We start from the raw sequence: 16,243 nt of genomic DNA, 5'->3' as shown, positions 1-16,243 counted from the left end.
GCATTTTTTGTCCCTCATTCTTCATCAGATGTTTTTTTTCCCTCGGGCATTCAGTTCTGACATTATTACCTGCCACTACAGCAGTGCAGTGAGCATCAGAAGGGGACAGGAAAGGAAAGTCAGTCACTTAAAATACATTCCATTTAAAATGTGGCAAATATACACTGCTGGGATACCTTCCATTTTAATTTTCATGTCTTTGAGAATAGCATGTACACAAGAATGCCAGTTCATCTCAGTTGTTGTAATGCCTTTGTCTATACCATTGGTTAATGTTGCTTTTTAAGAGAAATTGATCTCCATGATGCTATTTGTGAAACCTGAGGTTTTTTGTTTGTGAAAAACATTTGGCTCATTTTCAGATTTTTAAGAAAAGCTTTGCCTTTACTTTCAATTCAATTATTATTGAATGCTTTCAGATTATTAAAAACATGGGAGTTTGTACAGAGCACAACTAGTTACTATTGGAAAGTTATTAGTTATATTTGCAATTCTTTTAGTTCAAAATATATTTTTGTAGTAATAAAGAATAAAGCAGTGCCTTTAATGCCACCTTTTCTAATATTTCAATAATATCCAAACTGTTTCCATAATGTATTTAATAAATGTATTTTAATACATTATGGCAACATTATTAAAGCAATGTATTTCTCAAAATATTCATTTTTGCCTTGCATACATTACATAGATGCACCATCCAGGCCAGAATTGTCTTCAAAGAATGCAAAAGTGGAAGGGCAGTTGTGCAAGTTATACCTACTTTGGTGGGCTGATCTTTATGTGACTAGTTTTTACCATCCTTTTTGCCATCCTCTCCATCACCCTTTTTGCCACCTTTATTGCCATCTGTTTTAATTTCCCAATTTGTTATGTATTAATTTATTTTTATCGTATTTTAATATTGTTCCTATTACTGTTGTTAGCCGCCCAGAGTGGCCTGGTTGCCAGATGGCGAGGGATAAAAATTCAGTAAATAAACAAATAGTTGTGTGCTCTATTGTGAAATAAAGAATTTGCACACAGAAAATGCTCAGAAGGATTTTGACCCTTATGTTATTAGTAATAGCTACATTTCTTAATCTTAAATAAGCATTCTCTTTCCTAGTTTCACTTCTGGAATTTTTATTGAGAAGTGATTTTTTTTAAAAAAGTTATTGTTGCCTTGATGCATATATAAAACTGACTTTGTGATTTTCTGGAATGAAATACCTCAATTCCTGTATATGGTTATCAGATGTGTATTCTGAATTGCATCTCTTTGAATTGATCTTGTCTTTGTTAATACCAGTGGTTCCCAGCTTTGGGATGCTCTTGGACTAAAGTTCCCAGAGAAGTGGGATGCTCTTGGACTGAAGTTCACCACTAGCTGTGCTGGGGAGGATTTCTAGGGGTTGTACTCTACAAACATCTGGGGATCCAAGGTTGGGAACGACCCATTTAAAACAACATTTTTCAACAATTTAATTATCTCTCTTTTTGATAAACATGCTACACAATCTTACACTCCCCATAGAAATTGCCTCCATTGATAATTTAATTCAAAACGTTGTGGCTGAAACCAAACCAGAGTATTTCTAAATGTGGAAGGGAATGGAGAAAAGAGTGGTTACAATGGCTGAAATCCAGTTGCACAGTTAAGTAAACTATGTAAGTTTTGGAAGCAAATTGATATAAATTATTTGTGGTGCACCAATTTACACAACTTGTAATCCTGCAAAAATTATTGCAACTTGCATCTAAAAGTTACACTGTTTGTACAGTGACTGAAATCTACTGTAACTGCACAGCAGGATTTCAGCCACTGTCACTCAAAGATAAAGGAATAGGTGCATAAGGTGATACAGTAAGCTGCATATTAAATTAAAAAGCAATATATATTCTTTTGTCCCCATTTTTCCTAAATAAGTATTTTATAGTATGTTTTCCCCCCAACTGCATCTGTTTCTCTTTCCCCTTGAGTTTCTAAATCGCCCCCAGGGAAGGGGTTTGCTCCAGTGGTTGAGAATCACAGGTTTAGCGAAATTTATGTTTCATCATGCAGGAGCAGCCAGTGTCTGGAGTTATTTAAACTAGACTTAGGGAAATATATCTAAAGGTGGAAGCTTTTTAGAGGTGTGGTGGGGAAACACGATTACATCATGCAGTTCCAAGTGTCTTTCTCCTGTGCACCTAACTAAGGTCTTGCAAAAATAATTTACATAATTCTCATACAGTGACAATTATTCCTTATACTTATGATTTTCATTTCAAATGCATCAAGGACAAGATCTATAGTATCTGATATGGCTAGTGTATTAAAGCTAGTTTTATATCCTGGTTCAACAAATGATATAAAGATCAGTTTTGCCTGGGCATGCTAGCAGCCAGTGATTTGGAGTTTCTGGAAAATTCTGAATTGAGATATTTCACTAAAAAGCTGTTTGATTTTCCAAATAGGTGGTGATCTGATTTATCGAACAAAAATGTTCGATGTCCAAGTAGCCACAAAGCATTTGAATTGAAATATTTGATTAGAAAAAAAATAGCAGACATAATGTCATTTAAATATTATATGTAAGCCATTCAGAGCTTTATATTTTATTTAAAATACTTGTGTTTAATATTTTGCAATACATATTTCCCACTGTGCGTGCGTGCGTGCATGCATGCATGCAAGAGTGAGAGCTTAATTTAAGGAGGAAGAACACTGAAAATTGTTGAGACGCTAATTTTAGTAAACACAGCAAACTTACATGATTTGCTTTGGTTGCCCACTTACCTACTTCTAATCAAATCAAGTGCTTAGCAACTTTCTGCCTATAAGCATTGCTAGCTGATAGAACTAGGTTGACCTTTTCATTTGTGCATCATAGTTATAGTGATCTTAATTGCTGTGTAATGATGCTGTGACTGTAGACTCCTCTCCCTTCATTCCTAGATGATCTGGCCATTGCTATTCAAAGCAGAGTTCACATAGAACTCAGTCAAGGTTGCACAGAGCCAGCAACCAAAGTAATCCGGAACAAGAAGTGAATGCTTCAGAGTCAGAGGAGGTCTCAATACATATTTCCTAGCTGGGTTTCCATCTTGTATACATACCAGTTTATTCCCATTAATAAAATCCTACTGCTTTGCATCTGTCTGGCTCTCTTCCATCTCCTGTTTTGTCCTTTCTGCTACTGTTACTTTCTTCTCTTTTTATATGTTCGGCTTTAATCATACTGGAATGACTGACTTTTTCTATAGCATGTTCTTCTCCTTTTTTGTGGTCTCTTTTTTTGAAAGATGGAGGCTGACAGCTTTGCATGATCAAGCTATAGAATAGCATGTACACTTCTCATATTGAATGTATGGGTGTGGAGTGTGCTGTAAGAATGGATTTGTCCTTGACCAATCTTTGAATATGTTTTATTGGATGTGGAATGGTGATTTCGGTGCGCAATAGTAGAAAGATGTGAAAGACAGCCATTGGATTTTGTTGTCTATCATTTCCACTTGTATTAATATTTTACAGTGGTGCCTCGCATAGCGATTGCATCGTATAACGATGAAATCGCTTTGCGATGAAGATTTTGCGATCGCTTTTGCGATCGCTTTCCGATGTTCCCTATGGGGAAATTTCACTTTGCGATGATCAGTTCCCTGGGGAACCGATCACAGCAAAGCAAGCTTCTCCAACAGCTGATCGGCGGAAGGAGGGGCTAAGGGGCTGGCCCCAATCCCCACGCGCAGCCAGAGAGCTGCAAAGGAGGCTGCGGCTGGGACCGGGATCAGGGCGGCAGTGCTGGACGGGGGCAGCGCGCCAGTGACCCCCTCCCCGCCCCGTTTGCACCCCGCCGAGGAGACCGGGCATCGTGCGGGGCTGGGTGGAATTTTGCTTTGCCCTGATTGCTTCCCTGCTTGGGAAACCGTTCAGGGCAAAGCAACTGCGGAAGGAGGGGAGAAGGGCCTGGCTCCAATCGTTGCGCAGCCAGAGAGCTGCAAAGGAGGAGGCGGCCGGGGACCGGGATCAGGGCGGCAGCGCTGGACGGGGGGGCGACGCGCCAGAGACCCCCTCCCCGCCCCTTCGGCGCCCGGGCTCCCACTTGAGCTGAGCGTGCCTTCCTGCACATGGGAGTGGGACGCGTGGCGCGTGTGCTTGGCCGCTGCTGCGGGCAGTCCCCCTGGGGGCCTTCCTTGCCCTCCCCGCTTGGCTCGGGTTGCAGCGGGATGTGTGTGCGAGGTGGCGGGGACGCCCCGGGAGCTGCGGCCTTTGTCCAAGGCGGACAAACCCCAGAGGCCTTCCTTGCGGCGCCCAGGGAGCGCGGCTGCATCCACCCGCCGGGCGCCACGGGCAGGAGGGGGGCAGAGGCTGGAGCCGAGCACCTTGGGCAGCCGATGCCCTGTCTGCGGGCCGGCCCTGGAAAGGCTCGCTGGGTTTTGGGAGCGCCAAGGACCGAGGAGAGGCAGAGGAGCCCGGCCCCAGGAGGGAGAGGCCCTGCGCCCCGAGCAGTGTGTGTTTGCCCCGCGGCTGCCCAGGCAGTGGCCCGGATGCATCCTGCCCCTCTGGCCTGCCCGTCTGTGCCCCGGGAGAGCCCCACCAAGGAGGCAGGGCATCGTGGGGGGCTGGCTGGTGGTGGAATTTCGCTTTGCTGTGGTCGGTTCCCTGCTTGGGGAACTGATCATGGCAAAGCAATGCTTTTTTAACAGCTGATGGACGGTTCCAAAATGGCCGCCGCTGTTTCCTGGACGGATTCCTCGCTTACCGAGGCGGCGAAAATGGCCGCCCCTATGGAGGATCTTCGCTGAACGGTGAGTTTTTGCCCCATAGGAACGCATTAAACAGGATTTAATGCGTTTCTATGGGGTTTTTTGTTCCGTTTAGCGACAATTTCACATAGCGACGTTAATCCTGGAACGGATTAACGTCGCTATGCAGGGTGCCACTGTATTTGGTTTTTGCTTGGCTTTTAAAACCTAGTAGAGTCATACATCTTGAATTTGAGGATTTTCACCCTTCCTCCTGTTTCTCCACCCAGTATGCCTGATAATCCTCCACATTAATGTTGTGCATTAGCATCTGATTCCAGGCAAAATTCCTTGCCATTCTCTAGGGGGCTGCCATCCACTGGAACAATGATAAGCAGTGGAGTTTGGTTGGAGCTTGAGCTGCCTTTAGCATTATGCATGGAAGTGTCAAGATAGCACATTTTAATCTAGAAAATGGTCATAGTCTCTTTGTGTCTCCAGAAGTGTTCTAACTACTTTTGCAGTGTAGGAGCTGCTCCATCTTTCGAATTACTGTACCGTACCATCTTAATTTGAGGGGAGATGCATGCTTCATACTATACTCCTGTCTTTTATACTTCAAAGACATGCCTGTTATTGGTTTAAGACCCTTTTATGTGTTCTAATGAAAGACCTAAAGGGGAGTGCAAAGTTATTTATGCTTCTGTTGTTATTGGAGAACAATGGCCTCATTTTCCATTGGAAATTGATTGATAGTATCTTACTGGCCAATGCTTTTGAGTTAGAAATTTCTTATATATCCACTATTCACATTGGGTGGCAGGTAATATACACTGTACTTGCATGTTTTTGCAAGCCATGGAATTTTGCAGTAGATCAGTGGATCTAGATTGCAGTGGATGGTATCCTAAAAAGGTTACTTCTACTCAGAGGACACTACAGAGAGCAGGGAGATGATGTTGTGATCTACCCTCTGTTGCTTGTATTTATTTGGACCACACAAAGGTACACGCCCTTCACGCTGCCACCAGGTATTCTCCTAATACCAACTTATGTCACAGGTGCTGCCAACTCTAAGGGTTATAGAACTTAGGAAGCAGAGTTTTAATCAAATATTCTTTTATTGTCAAAACAAATCAAAAGGTAAATCACATATGAACTGTTTCAGATGTTAATACATATTGGATCATGTTTGCTGTCAATCAATATCTCTCTTGCTTTCAATCAATATCTCTCAATTTACTAACTCTCTCCTTCTCTTAAACCCTAACTCTCATTGCACATCTCCAGCTGTCCCTAACTCTGTCCAACTCTCTAACTGTCTCTCTGGCTCCGTCCCTCCTGCCCTATCCTTAGCTGCTCCCCCTTGAGCTGCTGTGATGGACAGGCAGGAATGGCATCACCTTTTGGCATTCCGCTACAATGTTCTATGGCACGAACCATTATAAATGTGAAAGGAATTTGCAAAATTAAATCAAAGGAAAATTTGGTGGATTGAAACATAGCTTCTTGGTGAAATTCTGAGGGAGAAGATGGTTCAGAGTGTAGAGGATCAGAACACCTGACTATGAAGCTGGGAGCTGGAAGTTTGAATCTCCACTGTGCCTCCTGGAAAAATGGCCACCTAAGATTACCTGGAGCCTGTGTAATGGATGAGATTATGTCTACTGCCACTTGTGCAGCCTTAGGCATGCTGCAAGACCCCAGAGCTCTGCCAGAAAGGGGATTTGTAAACAGTTTCTAAATACTTCTTACCAATAAACCTTGGAAGGGTCACCATAACTTAGGTGGCACATGGTTTAGTTATTTTATTTAAATGAATAAAATTAGAAAGATTTTCTGTCCTGAAAAATCTATGAAACTTTTTTGGCTTGTACTGGTAGTTGTCTTTGCTGTAGCCATGATTCTGCTGTTTTCATGGACACCTGCATTCCCTACTCTCTTAGAACAGTAAAGAACTCTTTTAAAAATAGAAATCTGTTTAAGCATATAAAATTGATCCACTCCAATTATTCCCCTCTTAATAAAAAGAGTCATCCCTTATTTCATTAACTTTTTGGTAGAATATTGGCTGAATGTTTAGGAAATTTTGACCTTGGAAATGTAAAATACTGTGTTCCAATTTGTCTTTGAAATTGATGAGTCTGTAATGAGCTTAAGACCACCAAGAGTAGATTGTTTGTACTAAATAATATGCACATATGGATTGTTCTTCATATCCTGCAGGCAGGAAGGACTTGGAAAGCAGCGGCACTTTTGGCACATCTGGTTCTGTTGCTGGCTCGTCCATACTGATACAAGGTTTTTCTCTACACTTCTGTGACCAGCTTCAGTGGATTCGGTGTCATAATTAGTTTTCTCTATGTTTGGCTTTGTGAGACATAGACGTCTTTCTCTGACATGGCGCTTACTGCATATGCCTGTGTCAAGATTATCAGTTTTGATAAAATACTCTGCTTCTCACATGATTAAATGTTACGTCTTTGCAAAAAAAATGCACAGAGAAAACTAGTGTGTTGGGCAGACAGTTTTTTTCTCCTACTCTACCGTTCTTAACAAGCCAGTTATGTCTAAGCAGTATTTTTTCCAAGGGAGAGTTGTCCAGCATTGAGAGTTGTCCCTTCTGAAGTCATACAATACAGTTACAGGTTTGCTATATACAGTAATTTGCTCCTAGGTCATAACCACTTCTTTAATTAATTAATGATTTCACTATCAGGGTCTGCTTATCTATCTCAGGCTTTAACTGATTGAAACTGAGCCTCCTTCAGATTTTTCCAACCTTCACAACCCATCCTGCAGACTTTCTGTTGGGACTTTGTTCTTTCTACTTCTGCAACAGAAGATCTTGGGAGGCGACAGTGAAGCATTTTACTAGATGGGATTTATAGCATTCTTTTTAATTCACAATTTCATCCTTACCTCTCTGAACAAATTGTGGGCTTTGTAATTTGTAGCTGTACATATTTCCCTAGTTTTTCTAGCCAGAGAAGTTTGCTTCTTCATCATGGCTTCTGTGTATTGACACAAGTTGGTTTTCTGTACCTGCATGAATACCAAGTCAGAAAGCTCCAGAGATTTTATGTAATACATTATCTTTTCCCCTGAGCCTCTGCTGCACATAGGCAAGTCATTCCCTCAGTCCTTTCTTATCTGCTGCAGCAACAACACCATTGGACTCCTTCAGAGCATTTTTTTCCAACAACAATGTGTAAATACATAGATACTTACCTGAGTTTTCTTCTTCTTTCCCTAGTTGCCTCTTTAGTCACCTTGTTATTCTTAAAAAGAGAGGGAGAGGGAAAGTCCCCCCCCCCGTTAATAGTTAACACCCCATCGTCTTACCTGTATGCCTGTAACTAAATACTGTTTCTTTTTTTGTGCTTTACTGCCTCTTCAGCTTTGATGAAAAAGTATTTTGGCTGTAAAATTCCGCAAACAGATGGTCATGATAAATGTCTTTTTTGACTAAGGGAGTCTCATTTAGTTCAAAGTTGTACAATTTGTAGGAGTTTTGCTAAATTAACATTGAAAAACTGCCATTCCCACTTCTTTTCTCTGGGAAAAGTCCCTCAAAACAACCAATTCTTTACAACATTTGGCCACAGCTGCTCTCACAAACAAATCTATAACCCAGTGTGGTCAGTAAATGATGGGAAAGGATGCATAGGACAACCACTCTCTAATCCAGTAAACTTTCTGTGATGCATCCTGATGTGCCCCCAATGCATCTTATGAAATTGACTAAGAAGTCTGAACCTGGAAGCAAAATGAGAAAGGCTGCTATTGATACTGACACAGATAGTCAGAAAAGAAGAAAAAACCATCTTTTTAAGTTGAATGTATGCATTTAAGTTCTCCAACTTTTTCTATTTTAGTAATATCATGTGCCTTGTGGACTATTCTGTATACTATACTACAGTATTTCAATGTCAAGGAATCCTCTGTTAAAATCTCAGCAGCCATGAACTCTCTCTGGATACCCTTAGGCAACCCTCAGAGACTCCCTCTCTGTATGTAATATGGAGATACTACTGGACTCCACTTCTATAATATATGGGAATAATATATAAAGCACTTTTAGTAGAAGTTGTAGAATTTGTTTTAATCTTAAAGTGTTAATCTAAACAGGTTCTTTAGTTGTATCTAGCTAGAAACATGTAGGTGTTTCTACTACTGCAACAGGGGGCTGAAATAATATTTGGCAATTCCTCATGTCTGTAGAAGCCCTGCAATGCCACCTCCCATCTTGTTAAAAAGGGTGGAGAAGGCTTGTGGCAATGCGTTTTTGACTCAGTGCAGGATTTGGTGCCAAAGGTTGTAGGGTGGAGGACATTGCAGAAATCCACTTCCTTTCCCATTATGCAGATTGATCAGAGTACTGTATATTCCATTAGTGGAATGGCACTGATTGGTACAACTCTTTTGCATCTCAGTTGCAGGACTGGAAGCCGAAGAATAGTGAAGCAATCTGGAAGTTGAATCATGGCAACTGGACTTATTTCTTATTAGGTTGAAATGTTTCGCTACTCATCCGAGTAGCTTCTTCAGTCACTTCTTAATGAAGCTAGATCTGAGAGACCAAGCAAGCTTTTTTCCTTCCTTTCTTCAAAGAGTGGTATTCGTTCCCCAACCATGTTGTGGGAGATATGCCATTGAAGGAGAAAAAAATTTCAAGAGCAGTATATGAATGTTTTAAAGGAGTCAGCTGTTAAAAAGAAAAAATGTCAGATTCTACTGGATTATTGCCTCACACCTCTTTAGATCCTAGCACAGAATTCTAGCAAGCATGATAGATTCTATTTCAAACATTTAATCTTAAACTTAGAACTGCAGAGCTGTAAGAGACCCGAGGGATCATTGAGTCTATCCCCTGTAAGGGAGGCACAGTGGGGAATTCAACCCCAAAACCTCTGGCTCCACAGCCAGATACAATTCTCAGCCAGGGTTGATTTGATGTAAATCAAATTGATTTAAAAAACAATTTAATTTTTAAAAATTTGATTTTTTGATAATTTAATTTTTTTAAATCAATGTTTTGTCTTGAATCATGATTTGAATCAATTTGATTTTTATCCACCCCAGCCAGATACCTAAACCATTGAGTTATCCAGAAGTTCTGTAAATGCCTAACACAGCTGAACTCAGGATAGAAGTTGGGGATATTCATGCTGGCTGTTCGGGAGCATTTCCAAAATACAGTGGGGTCTCTACTTAAGAACGTCCCTACTTAAGAACAATCCAACTTAAGAACAGCTCCATTTGCTAAATTTTGCTTCTACTTGAGAACAGAAATCCAAGATAAGAACAGGAAAAAAAACCTTTCCTGCTCTTTTTTTAACCTTAGGTCATCTTAGGTTAAAAAAAAATTCTCCCCCTAGTGGTAGAGTACGTATTAACCAGCTTTGCATTAGTTCCTATGGGAACTAATGCTTCAATGTACGCACGCACCTCTACATAACAAAAAAACCAGCCAGAACGGATTAATTGGTTTTCAGTCCATTCCTATGGGAAATTTTGCTTCAACTTAAGAACGTTTCAACTTAAGAACACCATTCCAAAACGGATTAAGTTCTTAAGTAGAGGTTCCACTGTAGTTTCTATGGACAGAAAAGAGCAGATACGGATTAAATGGTTTTCAATGCATTCCTATGGGAAATGCAGATTCAACATAAGAACTTTTCAACTTGAGAACCACCTTCCAATACGGATTAAGTTCTTAAGTAGAGACCCCACTGTATTCCTTTCCACATTTGAACCGTAACTGAAATTCAAAGCAAATGCTTGACAATTGAAGAGGAATGCCAATATAATAGAGGGAAGCACAGTAAAGCAGGCATCTTGGCAAGTCTTCAGGACTGAGTCCCATGATCGAGTCTTCAGGACTGAGTTCCAAGCCCCGAGTCTTGAGTTGTCGCCCCCCCCCCCCGGCGATCAAGACAGCCAGCCTGGAAGGAAAGACTAGCTACTGTCTCTGTGCATGCACAGTGCCTTTGCAACTTCTGAGTCCCCATCCCCGCAGTAGAAGCATTATTTCCAAATGTTTCTCTGCTGTATTGTGGGTTGTACAGGGTATAGGAATATTTTCTATAGCGGGTAGGAGGGTTATACAGGGCTCAGGCATACAAATATTTTGAATATTTTTTTTTAAAAAAATGGTATTAATGAATCATGTTGACCAAGCTATCAAAGTCATGGTGTAGAAGCTAGTTCTTTTTCTTTGGTTCCTGTGGACGCAGTGTCCAAAATCCTATTATTGTAAAATAAGCCATGTAAACTGGATAATGTCATCATCTGATGATGGGAATATTTAATTTGAATTAATTAAAACCTTTTTATCGCCCTCCTTTAGGTTCTGAGGCTTTCTAGGGATCCCTTTAGCTATTGGGTGCTTCAGAATGGGGAAGGAAATTTATTTATTAAATTTATACCCCGCCCATCTAGACGGAAGTCTACTCTGGGCGGCTAACAATAATAGATAAAAACAATAGATTCAATCTGTATTTCTTCAATATTGTCCTTAAAACTATGGCTTAAAAAAAGATTAAGAATAGCTGCTTTGAAGCACAATTTTAGTTAAATTTCAGACTGAATGTTCTCTCTCACTGTTCTCCTTTTCACGCTACATTATAATTCAGCCTTTCTCACAAAGCCTTTAATAGCTAACAATTGCCACTGGACTGCCGGCGGCAGTGCCAGTCCTGGTAGTGCTGAGCCAGTGGTAATTCTGGCTAATAAAGACTTCCCTGCCCTGGGTCTCAGAAAAGGGAACCCTATGGTAGGGAGCCTTGGAACCTGAAAAGTGTGTGGAGGGGGATAAGAAGGTTTAAATTAATTTAAATGAAATATTCCTGCTGCAGGATGATTATGTCCTGCTACTTGTACAGTGTAAAATTGTGCAGGAGGATTTCAGCTATGTTGTTGAGGTCAATGGGAGAACAAGGTCATGTGGTTGAAATCTTCATTTTTGCATGTAAGGAAATAAAGCCACCCCGTGATTAAAGGGACATTGCATCCATTCCAGTTTTGGAAATGAACTATGACATGCTGAGTATGAGTGTGGCTAATTTGCATTCTACATGATCTTAGGATACACAGCCTCAGGGTTCAAATGGAGGACAGGATTTTCCCACAGGGCTTTTGCACTCTAGTACTGGATCTTCCAATTCTGTTCTTTTTCTTCCTGTTTTGTGGTGTAAGTCTGTTTAGACTGAGAAAGGATGAGACATACCTGATGATATCAAATAATTGCACATAGTGTTGTGGAAAGACATTACATTAATCATCCAGCTACTAACAGTTGTTGTTGCTAAAACCTATTCAGCATGACTTCTTGTACTGCCTTGTGTGTAGTGCTCTCAGTATAACCCAGTTTTCTGATCCAGCTGTGGTATCCTTTTTCTATTTCTCTTTTTAAGGTTCAACCTTTCTGTTAGAAGGTTGTCCTTGGAATGCTCTCTTCACCTTTAGCAGAGACCATATGTTTTAGATGCTTGTGGCAAAGCCCAAAAAATTTGTGGTTCTAGTTACAGAATTGTTGTTATGTTCAGTGCCAGCACAAGCTTTTGGTTACAAAAATCAAGCAAGCAGAGGGACATGGAGATGGGAGATGTCTTGTCAGTAGCTGGGTTTTCGTTTTGGTTTAAATTGGGCTTTAAACCAATTATATTGTCCTTCCTGAGCCTTTTACCTGCTCCTCACTTCAAAGCATGCCACTCCTCACCCCTGTAGTATTCATGCGGTCAGTACTGGGTTTGCAATGCTCTGCTACATATGTAATATTAATATGCCGGGGTGGTCTCTTTTCACTCCACAGATTTCTAAGACGAATGATTGTCTTACATATGGACATGCTAATAACTTGGTTTAGCTGTGATACATGGCAATTTAAAGGCAGAACATGGTGAGAAGGGGCCAAGTCTTTTTTTATTGGCTGTCAGTGCCAGTTTGCATATTGTTATCATGATGCTGCTTAAGCAGTGGCTTTCAGAAGTAAGCTGGTAAGCTGCCTAATTCAAATGTTAGGAAGACCTTAATATGATCTTCAATGAATCTGCATATAATTCATTTTCCATCCATTATGCAAAGAAAAAAATGGAAGCAGATGGAAACAGATCATATAATAGGAATGATTTCTAAGAATTAGAATTCCATTCAACTCCCAATAGGCCTGGCACACCTTGACAACAACATAAATCTGTGTTCTGTAAAGGAGGGCTGCCATGAATGTGCAATTGAAAGCTGTGGCATCCATGCAGAGGGCTCCGTTGTCCAAAGTTAACCATGGGATTTGGGAGGAGCTAGGAGAACTGTAATGCTAGGAACACTTAAGAAGTTAGGATAAGTTTGAATTCTATATCTAGATCTTGTAACCTGCTAGGATAATAATGTTTTTGTGGCTTAGGCAAAAGAAGGGTCCAGCCTGAAATCAGAACTAAGTGTTTTTACCTCTTTTTCTGACTTTTCATTTCCTCCTGCTTCCCAGCATTGCAGCTTCCCTTAGCCAATGATGGCAGCAGCCGTTCCTCCTCTCTGGAGAACTCACCCCAGCATCACACTCACCCATCACGTCCCCGAAACATGCTAGGCCTGCCTCCTCAGCCACCATTCCTCATGCACAGGAGCATGGAGAGGTAAGCAGAGTTAAGAATCAGTCAGACCAATGCAGGTGTTCTCTGCTGCATTTATCCTACCTTTGTTAGTCATTTAATCTCATGCAAGTTATTGTTGCCTTTTTTTTCTTCTTTGCAGTCATATGAGAAAAGGCCAGCTTGATTTGGGAGAGAACTTTTTTATTGTTTTTATTTAATAATTTATGAATTAGTAATTGTAGAAGTGCAGTTATTGTTTGATTTGACAGAGCTATGCACAATGTAGAAGCAGTTTACACATTTGTGTACTTATATACCCTTGGATAATAGCAAGTAGACATGGGCTATTCATATTGGTATCCCTGGGGATATGAATATGAATCACTGTTCCAAAGGTGCCATGGATGCCCATTCTCTCCCCCCAGAAATGATTGGTCTACTCAACAGTTGCTGCGTAGCACTCAGGTCCTTTGTCGTTGTCATGGCAATCCAGGAAGGAGCCTGGCCAACGTTTCCCTGCCTCCCTGCACAGCCAAACACTACGGTGAGGAAGTGGGATAGGAAGTCTCCTTGCTCAGCTGATGAGAGGTCAGCTGTGTGGGGAGGTGGGGAAGCATCGGCTGGGCTTCTTCTCAGATTGATACAGCAATGATGATGAAGGACCCGAGTGCTGCACATTGACTAATGTGTGGACCAGCCAGTTCTGGGGGCAAGGGAATGGTCCTCCATGGCACCTGTGCTGCTGCCATTCATACTTCTATCCCCAGGGATATGAATAGCCCATGTCTAATAGCAAGTTAGGGGACATGGTGGCGCTGCAGGTTAAATTGCAAAAACCTCTGGGCTGCAAGGTCATAAGATCAGCAGTTTGAATCTATGCGACAGAGTGAGCGCCCGTTGCTTCTCCCAGCTCCTGCCAACCTAGCAGTTCAAAAGCATGTAAAAATGAGAGTAAGTAAATAGGTACCACCACTGTGGGAAGGTAACGGCGTTCCATGTCTAGTTGCGCTGGTCACATGACCACCGAAACTGTCTACGGACAAATGCCGGCTCCATGGCTTGGAAACAGGGATGAGCACCGCCCCTAGAGTCGGACACGACTGGACAAATTGTCAAGGGGAACCTTTACCTTTACTAAAAAGGTAAAGACCTCTCTTTTTTAAACTAATGTGTTGATTTTGCCTATTAAATGAGTAATTTGTTGCACATGGACACAAGCATACAGTACAGTGGTGCCTCGCTTAACGAGCGCACCGTACAACGAAGAATCCGTATAGCGATCCCTTTTTGGGGATTGCTCTACGGAGCTGCCCCAATCGCCGCACTCACTTTGCGACGATTGGGGCGTCCGGCGGCCATTTTGGAGCCGCCGATCAGCTGATCGGCGGCTCCAAAATGGCCGCCGGATGACCCGAAATGGCCCCCGTCAGTGTTTTCGCGCCCTCCCCTTGCTTACCGAGGTCGCGAAAACGTTGCAGGGGGCCATTTCGGGTCATCCGCGGCCATTAAAATGGCTACGGACGACCCGAAATGCCCCCCGCAGCGTTTTCGCGACCTCGGTAAGCAAGGGGAGGGCGCGAAAACACTGACGGGGGCCATTTCGGGTCATCCGGCGGCCATTTTGGAGCCGCCGATCAGCTGATCGGCGGCTCCAAAATGGCCGCCGGACCGCGAAAACATCGCTGGAGGGGTAAGTTTGGGCGCCTATTGGAACGCATTAAATTAAGTTTAATGCGTTCCAATAGGCTTTTCCTGCCCCGTACAGCGATGTTTTCGCATAGCGAAGGTTAATCCGGAACGGATTAACCTCGCTATACGGGGCACCACTGTAGTAGAAATGTTAATCTTAATGGCCTTAGAAATTGATAAAGAAGTTTCTTTGTCTTTTCAATTTGCCAAATAATGAAAACTTAGTAAAGGTAACTTGAATGGAGACAATCCTATAAGCGTGGAGATTTTCCTAATGAAAAAATGTATTCTCAACTACAAATAAGAACATCACTTTTGATTTGGAGAAAAATTGTCTTATTAATATCGTCACACTTACAGGCTTCTAAGCTCTTCTAGATGCACATCTTAGAAACAAAATCTGCTTGTCCTTCATGGTTTCGTCTTTTGTTTGCTGAAAAACTGCACTGATGCATTACCATATCACAGATAAGACTTGCTGTACATTATTCTACCTTTCTTCCGTTTCCCCTTCTAGTATAGAGATCGATCAGAAACTACAGGAAATTATGAAGCAGACGGGTTACTTGACCATCGGAGGGCAGGTGAGCAGCAACAAATTAAAGGTGGAGGATGGCAAGCTAAGCAGCTATTTAAAGAAAACGAACTTTGGAATAGAGCACCATGATGTTAAGCTGAATAGCACAACAGTATGATGATTGTGGAACATTCATATTTTCTCCCTGTTTATTATGATGCAACCCAAAACAGAGGGGCCAAGTCAGAACTATGCCTTTCAGAAAGACAAGCCCACTGTTGTGTGCCTGCATGTTGTTCCTCTGAATAGTGGTCTGTTGATGCTTCCTTTGCATTTAACTTCCACTTTAGGTTGATCAGCCAGTGTAGTTTCATGGAACATACAGTATATAACTGGCAAGAGATGAGGTTTGCAGTTGTTTAAAACACTTTGAAATATGATGAAATAAGGGTTACTTTAAAGCAGCCTCCATCTTCTCAGTATGTTGTTGGTCACTAGTGTCTCTATTTGCCTATGAGCTGACTGTGTTTATCTTCTCACAGAGATACCAGGCAGAAATCAATGACCTAGAAAACCTAGGTGAGATTGGAAGTGGGACATGTGGACAGGTCTGGAAAATGCGTTTTAAGAAGACAGGCCACATCATAGCAGTGAAGGTGAGGCAGACTTTCTTGCATGCTGAGAGTCAAGTGTCTAAAACCAAAGGGCAATATCGTGCAGTATAATCCTGCAGGGACTC

The 16,243-nt window shown here is 41.8% G+C and overlaps 1 protein-coding gene across 2 annotated transcripts in view; it reads left to right on the top strand.

Annotated features, from left to right (window-relative positions):
- MAP2K7 (mitogen-activated protein kinase kinase 7) overlaps positions 1-16,243 on the top strand; it is a 53,214-nt gene that overhangs the window by 19,455 nt on the left and 17,516 nt on the right. For both annotated transcript variants that reach the window (XM_020800402.3, XM_020800401.3), the window contains 3 exons: positions 13,193-13,340; positions 15,505-15,571; positions 16,047-16,160. In XM_020800402.3, the coding sequence (XP_020656061.1) occupies positions 13,193-13,340; positions 15,505-15,571; positions 16,047-16,160 (329 nt within the window). The remainder of the gene's footprint in view (positions 1-13,192; positions 13,341-15,504; positions 15,572-16,046; positions 16,161-16,243) is intronic.

The sequence above is a fragment of the Pogona vitticeps genome, chromosome 2 (genome assembly GCF_051106095.1).
Source record: "Pogona vitticeps strain Pit_001003342236 chromosome 2, PviZW2.1, whole genome shotgun sequence".
Classification (NCBI taxonomy): domain Eukaryota; kingdom Metazoa; phylum Chordata; class Lepidosauria; order Squamata; family Agamidae; genus Pogona; species Pogona vitticeps.
This window is presented reverse-complemented; position numbering and strand designations above follow the sequence as displayed.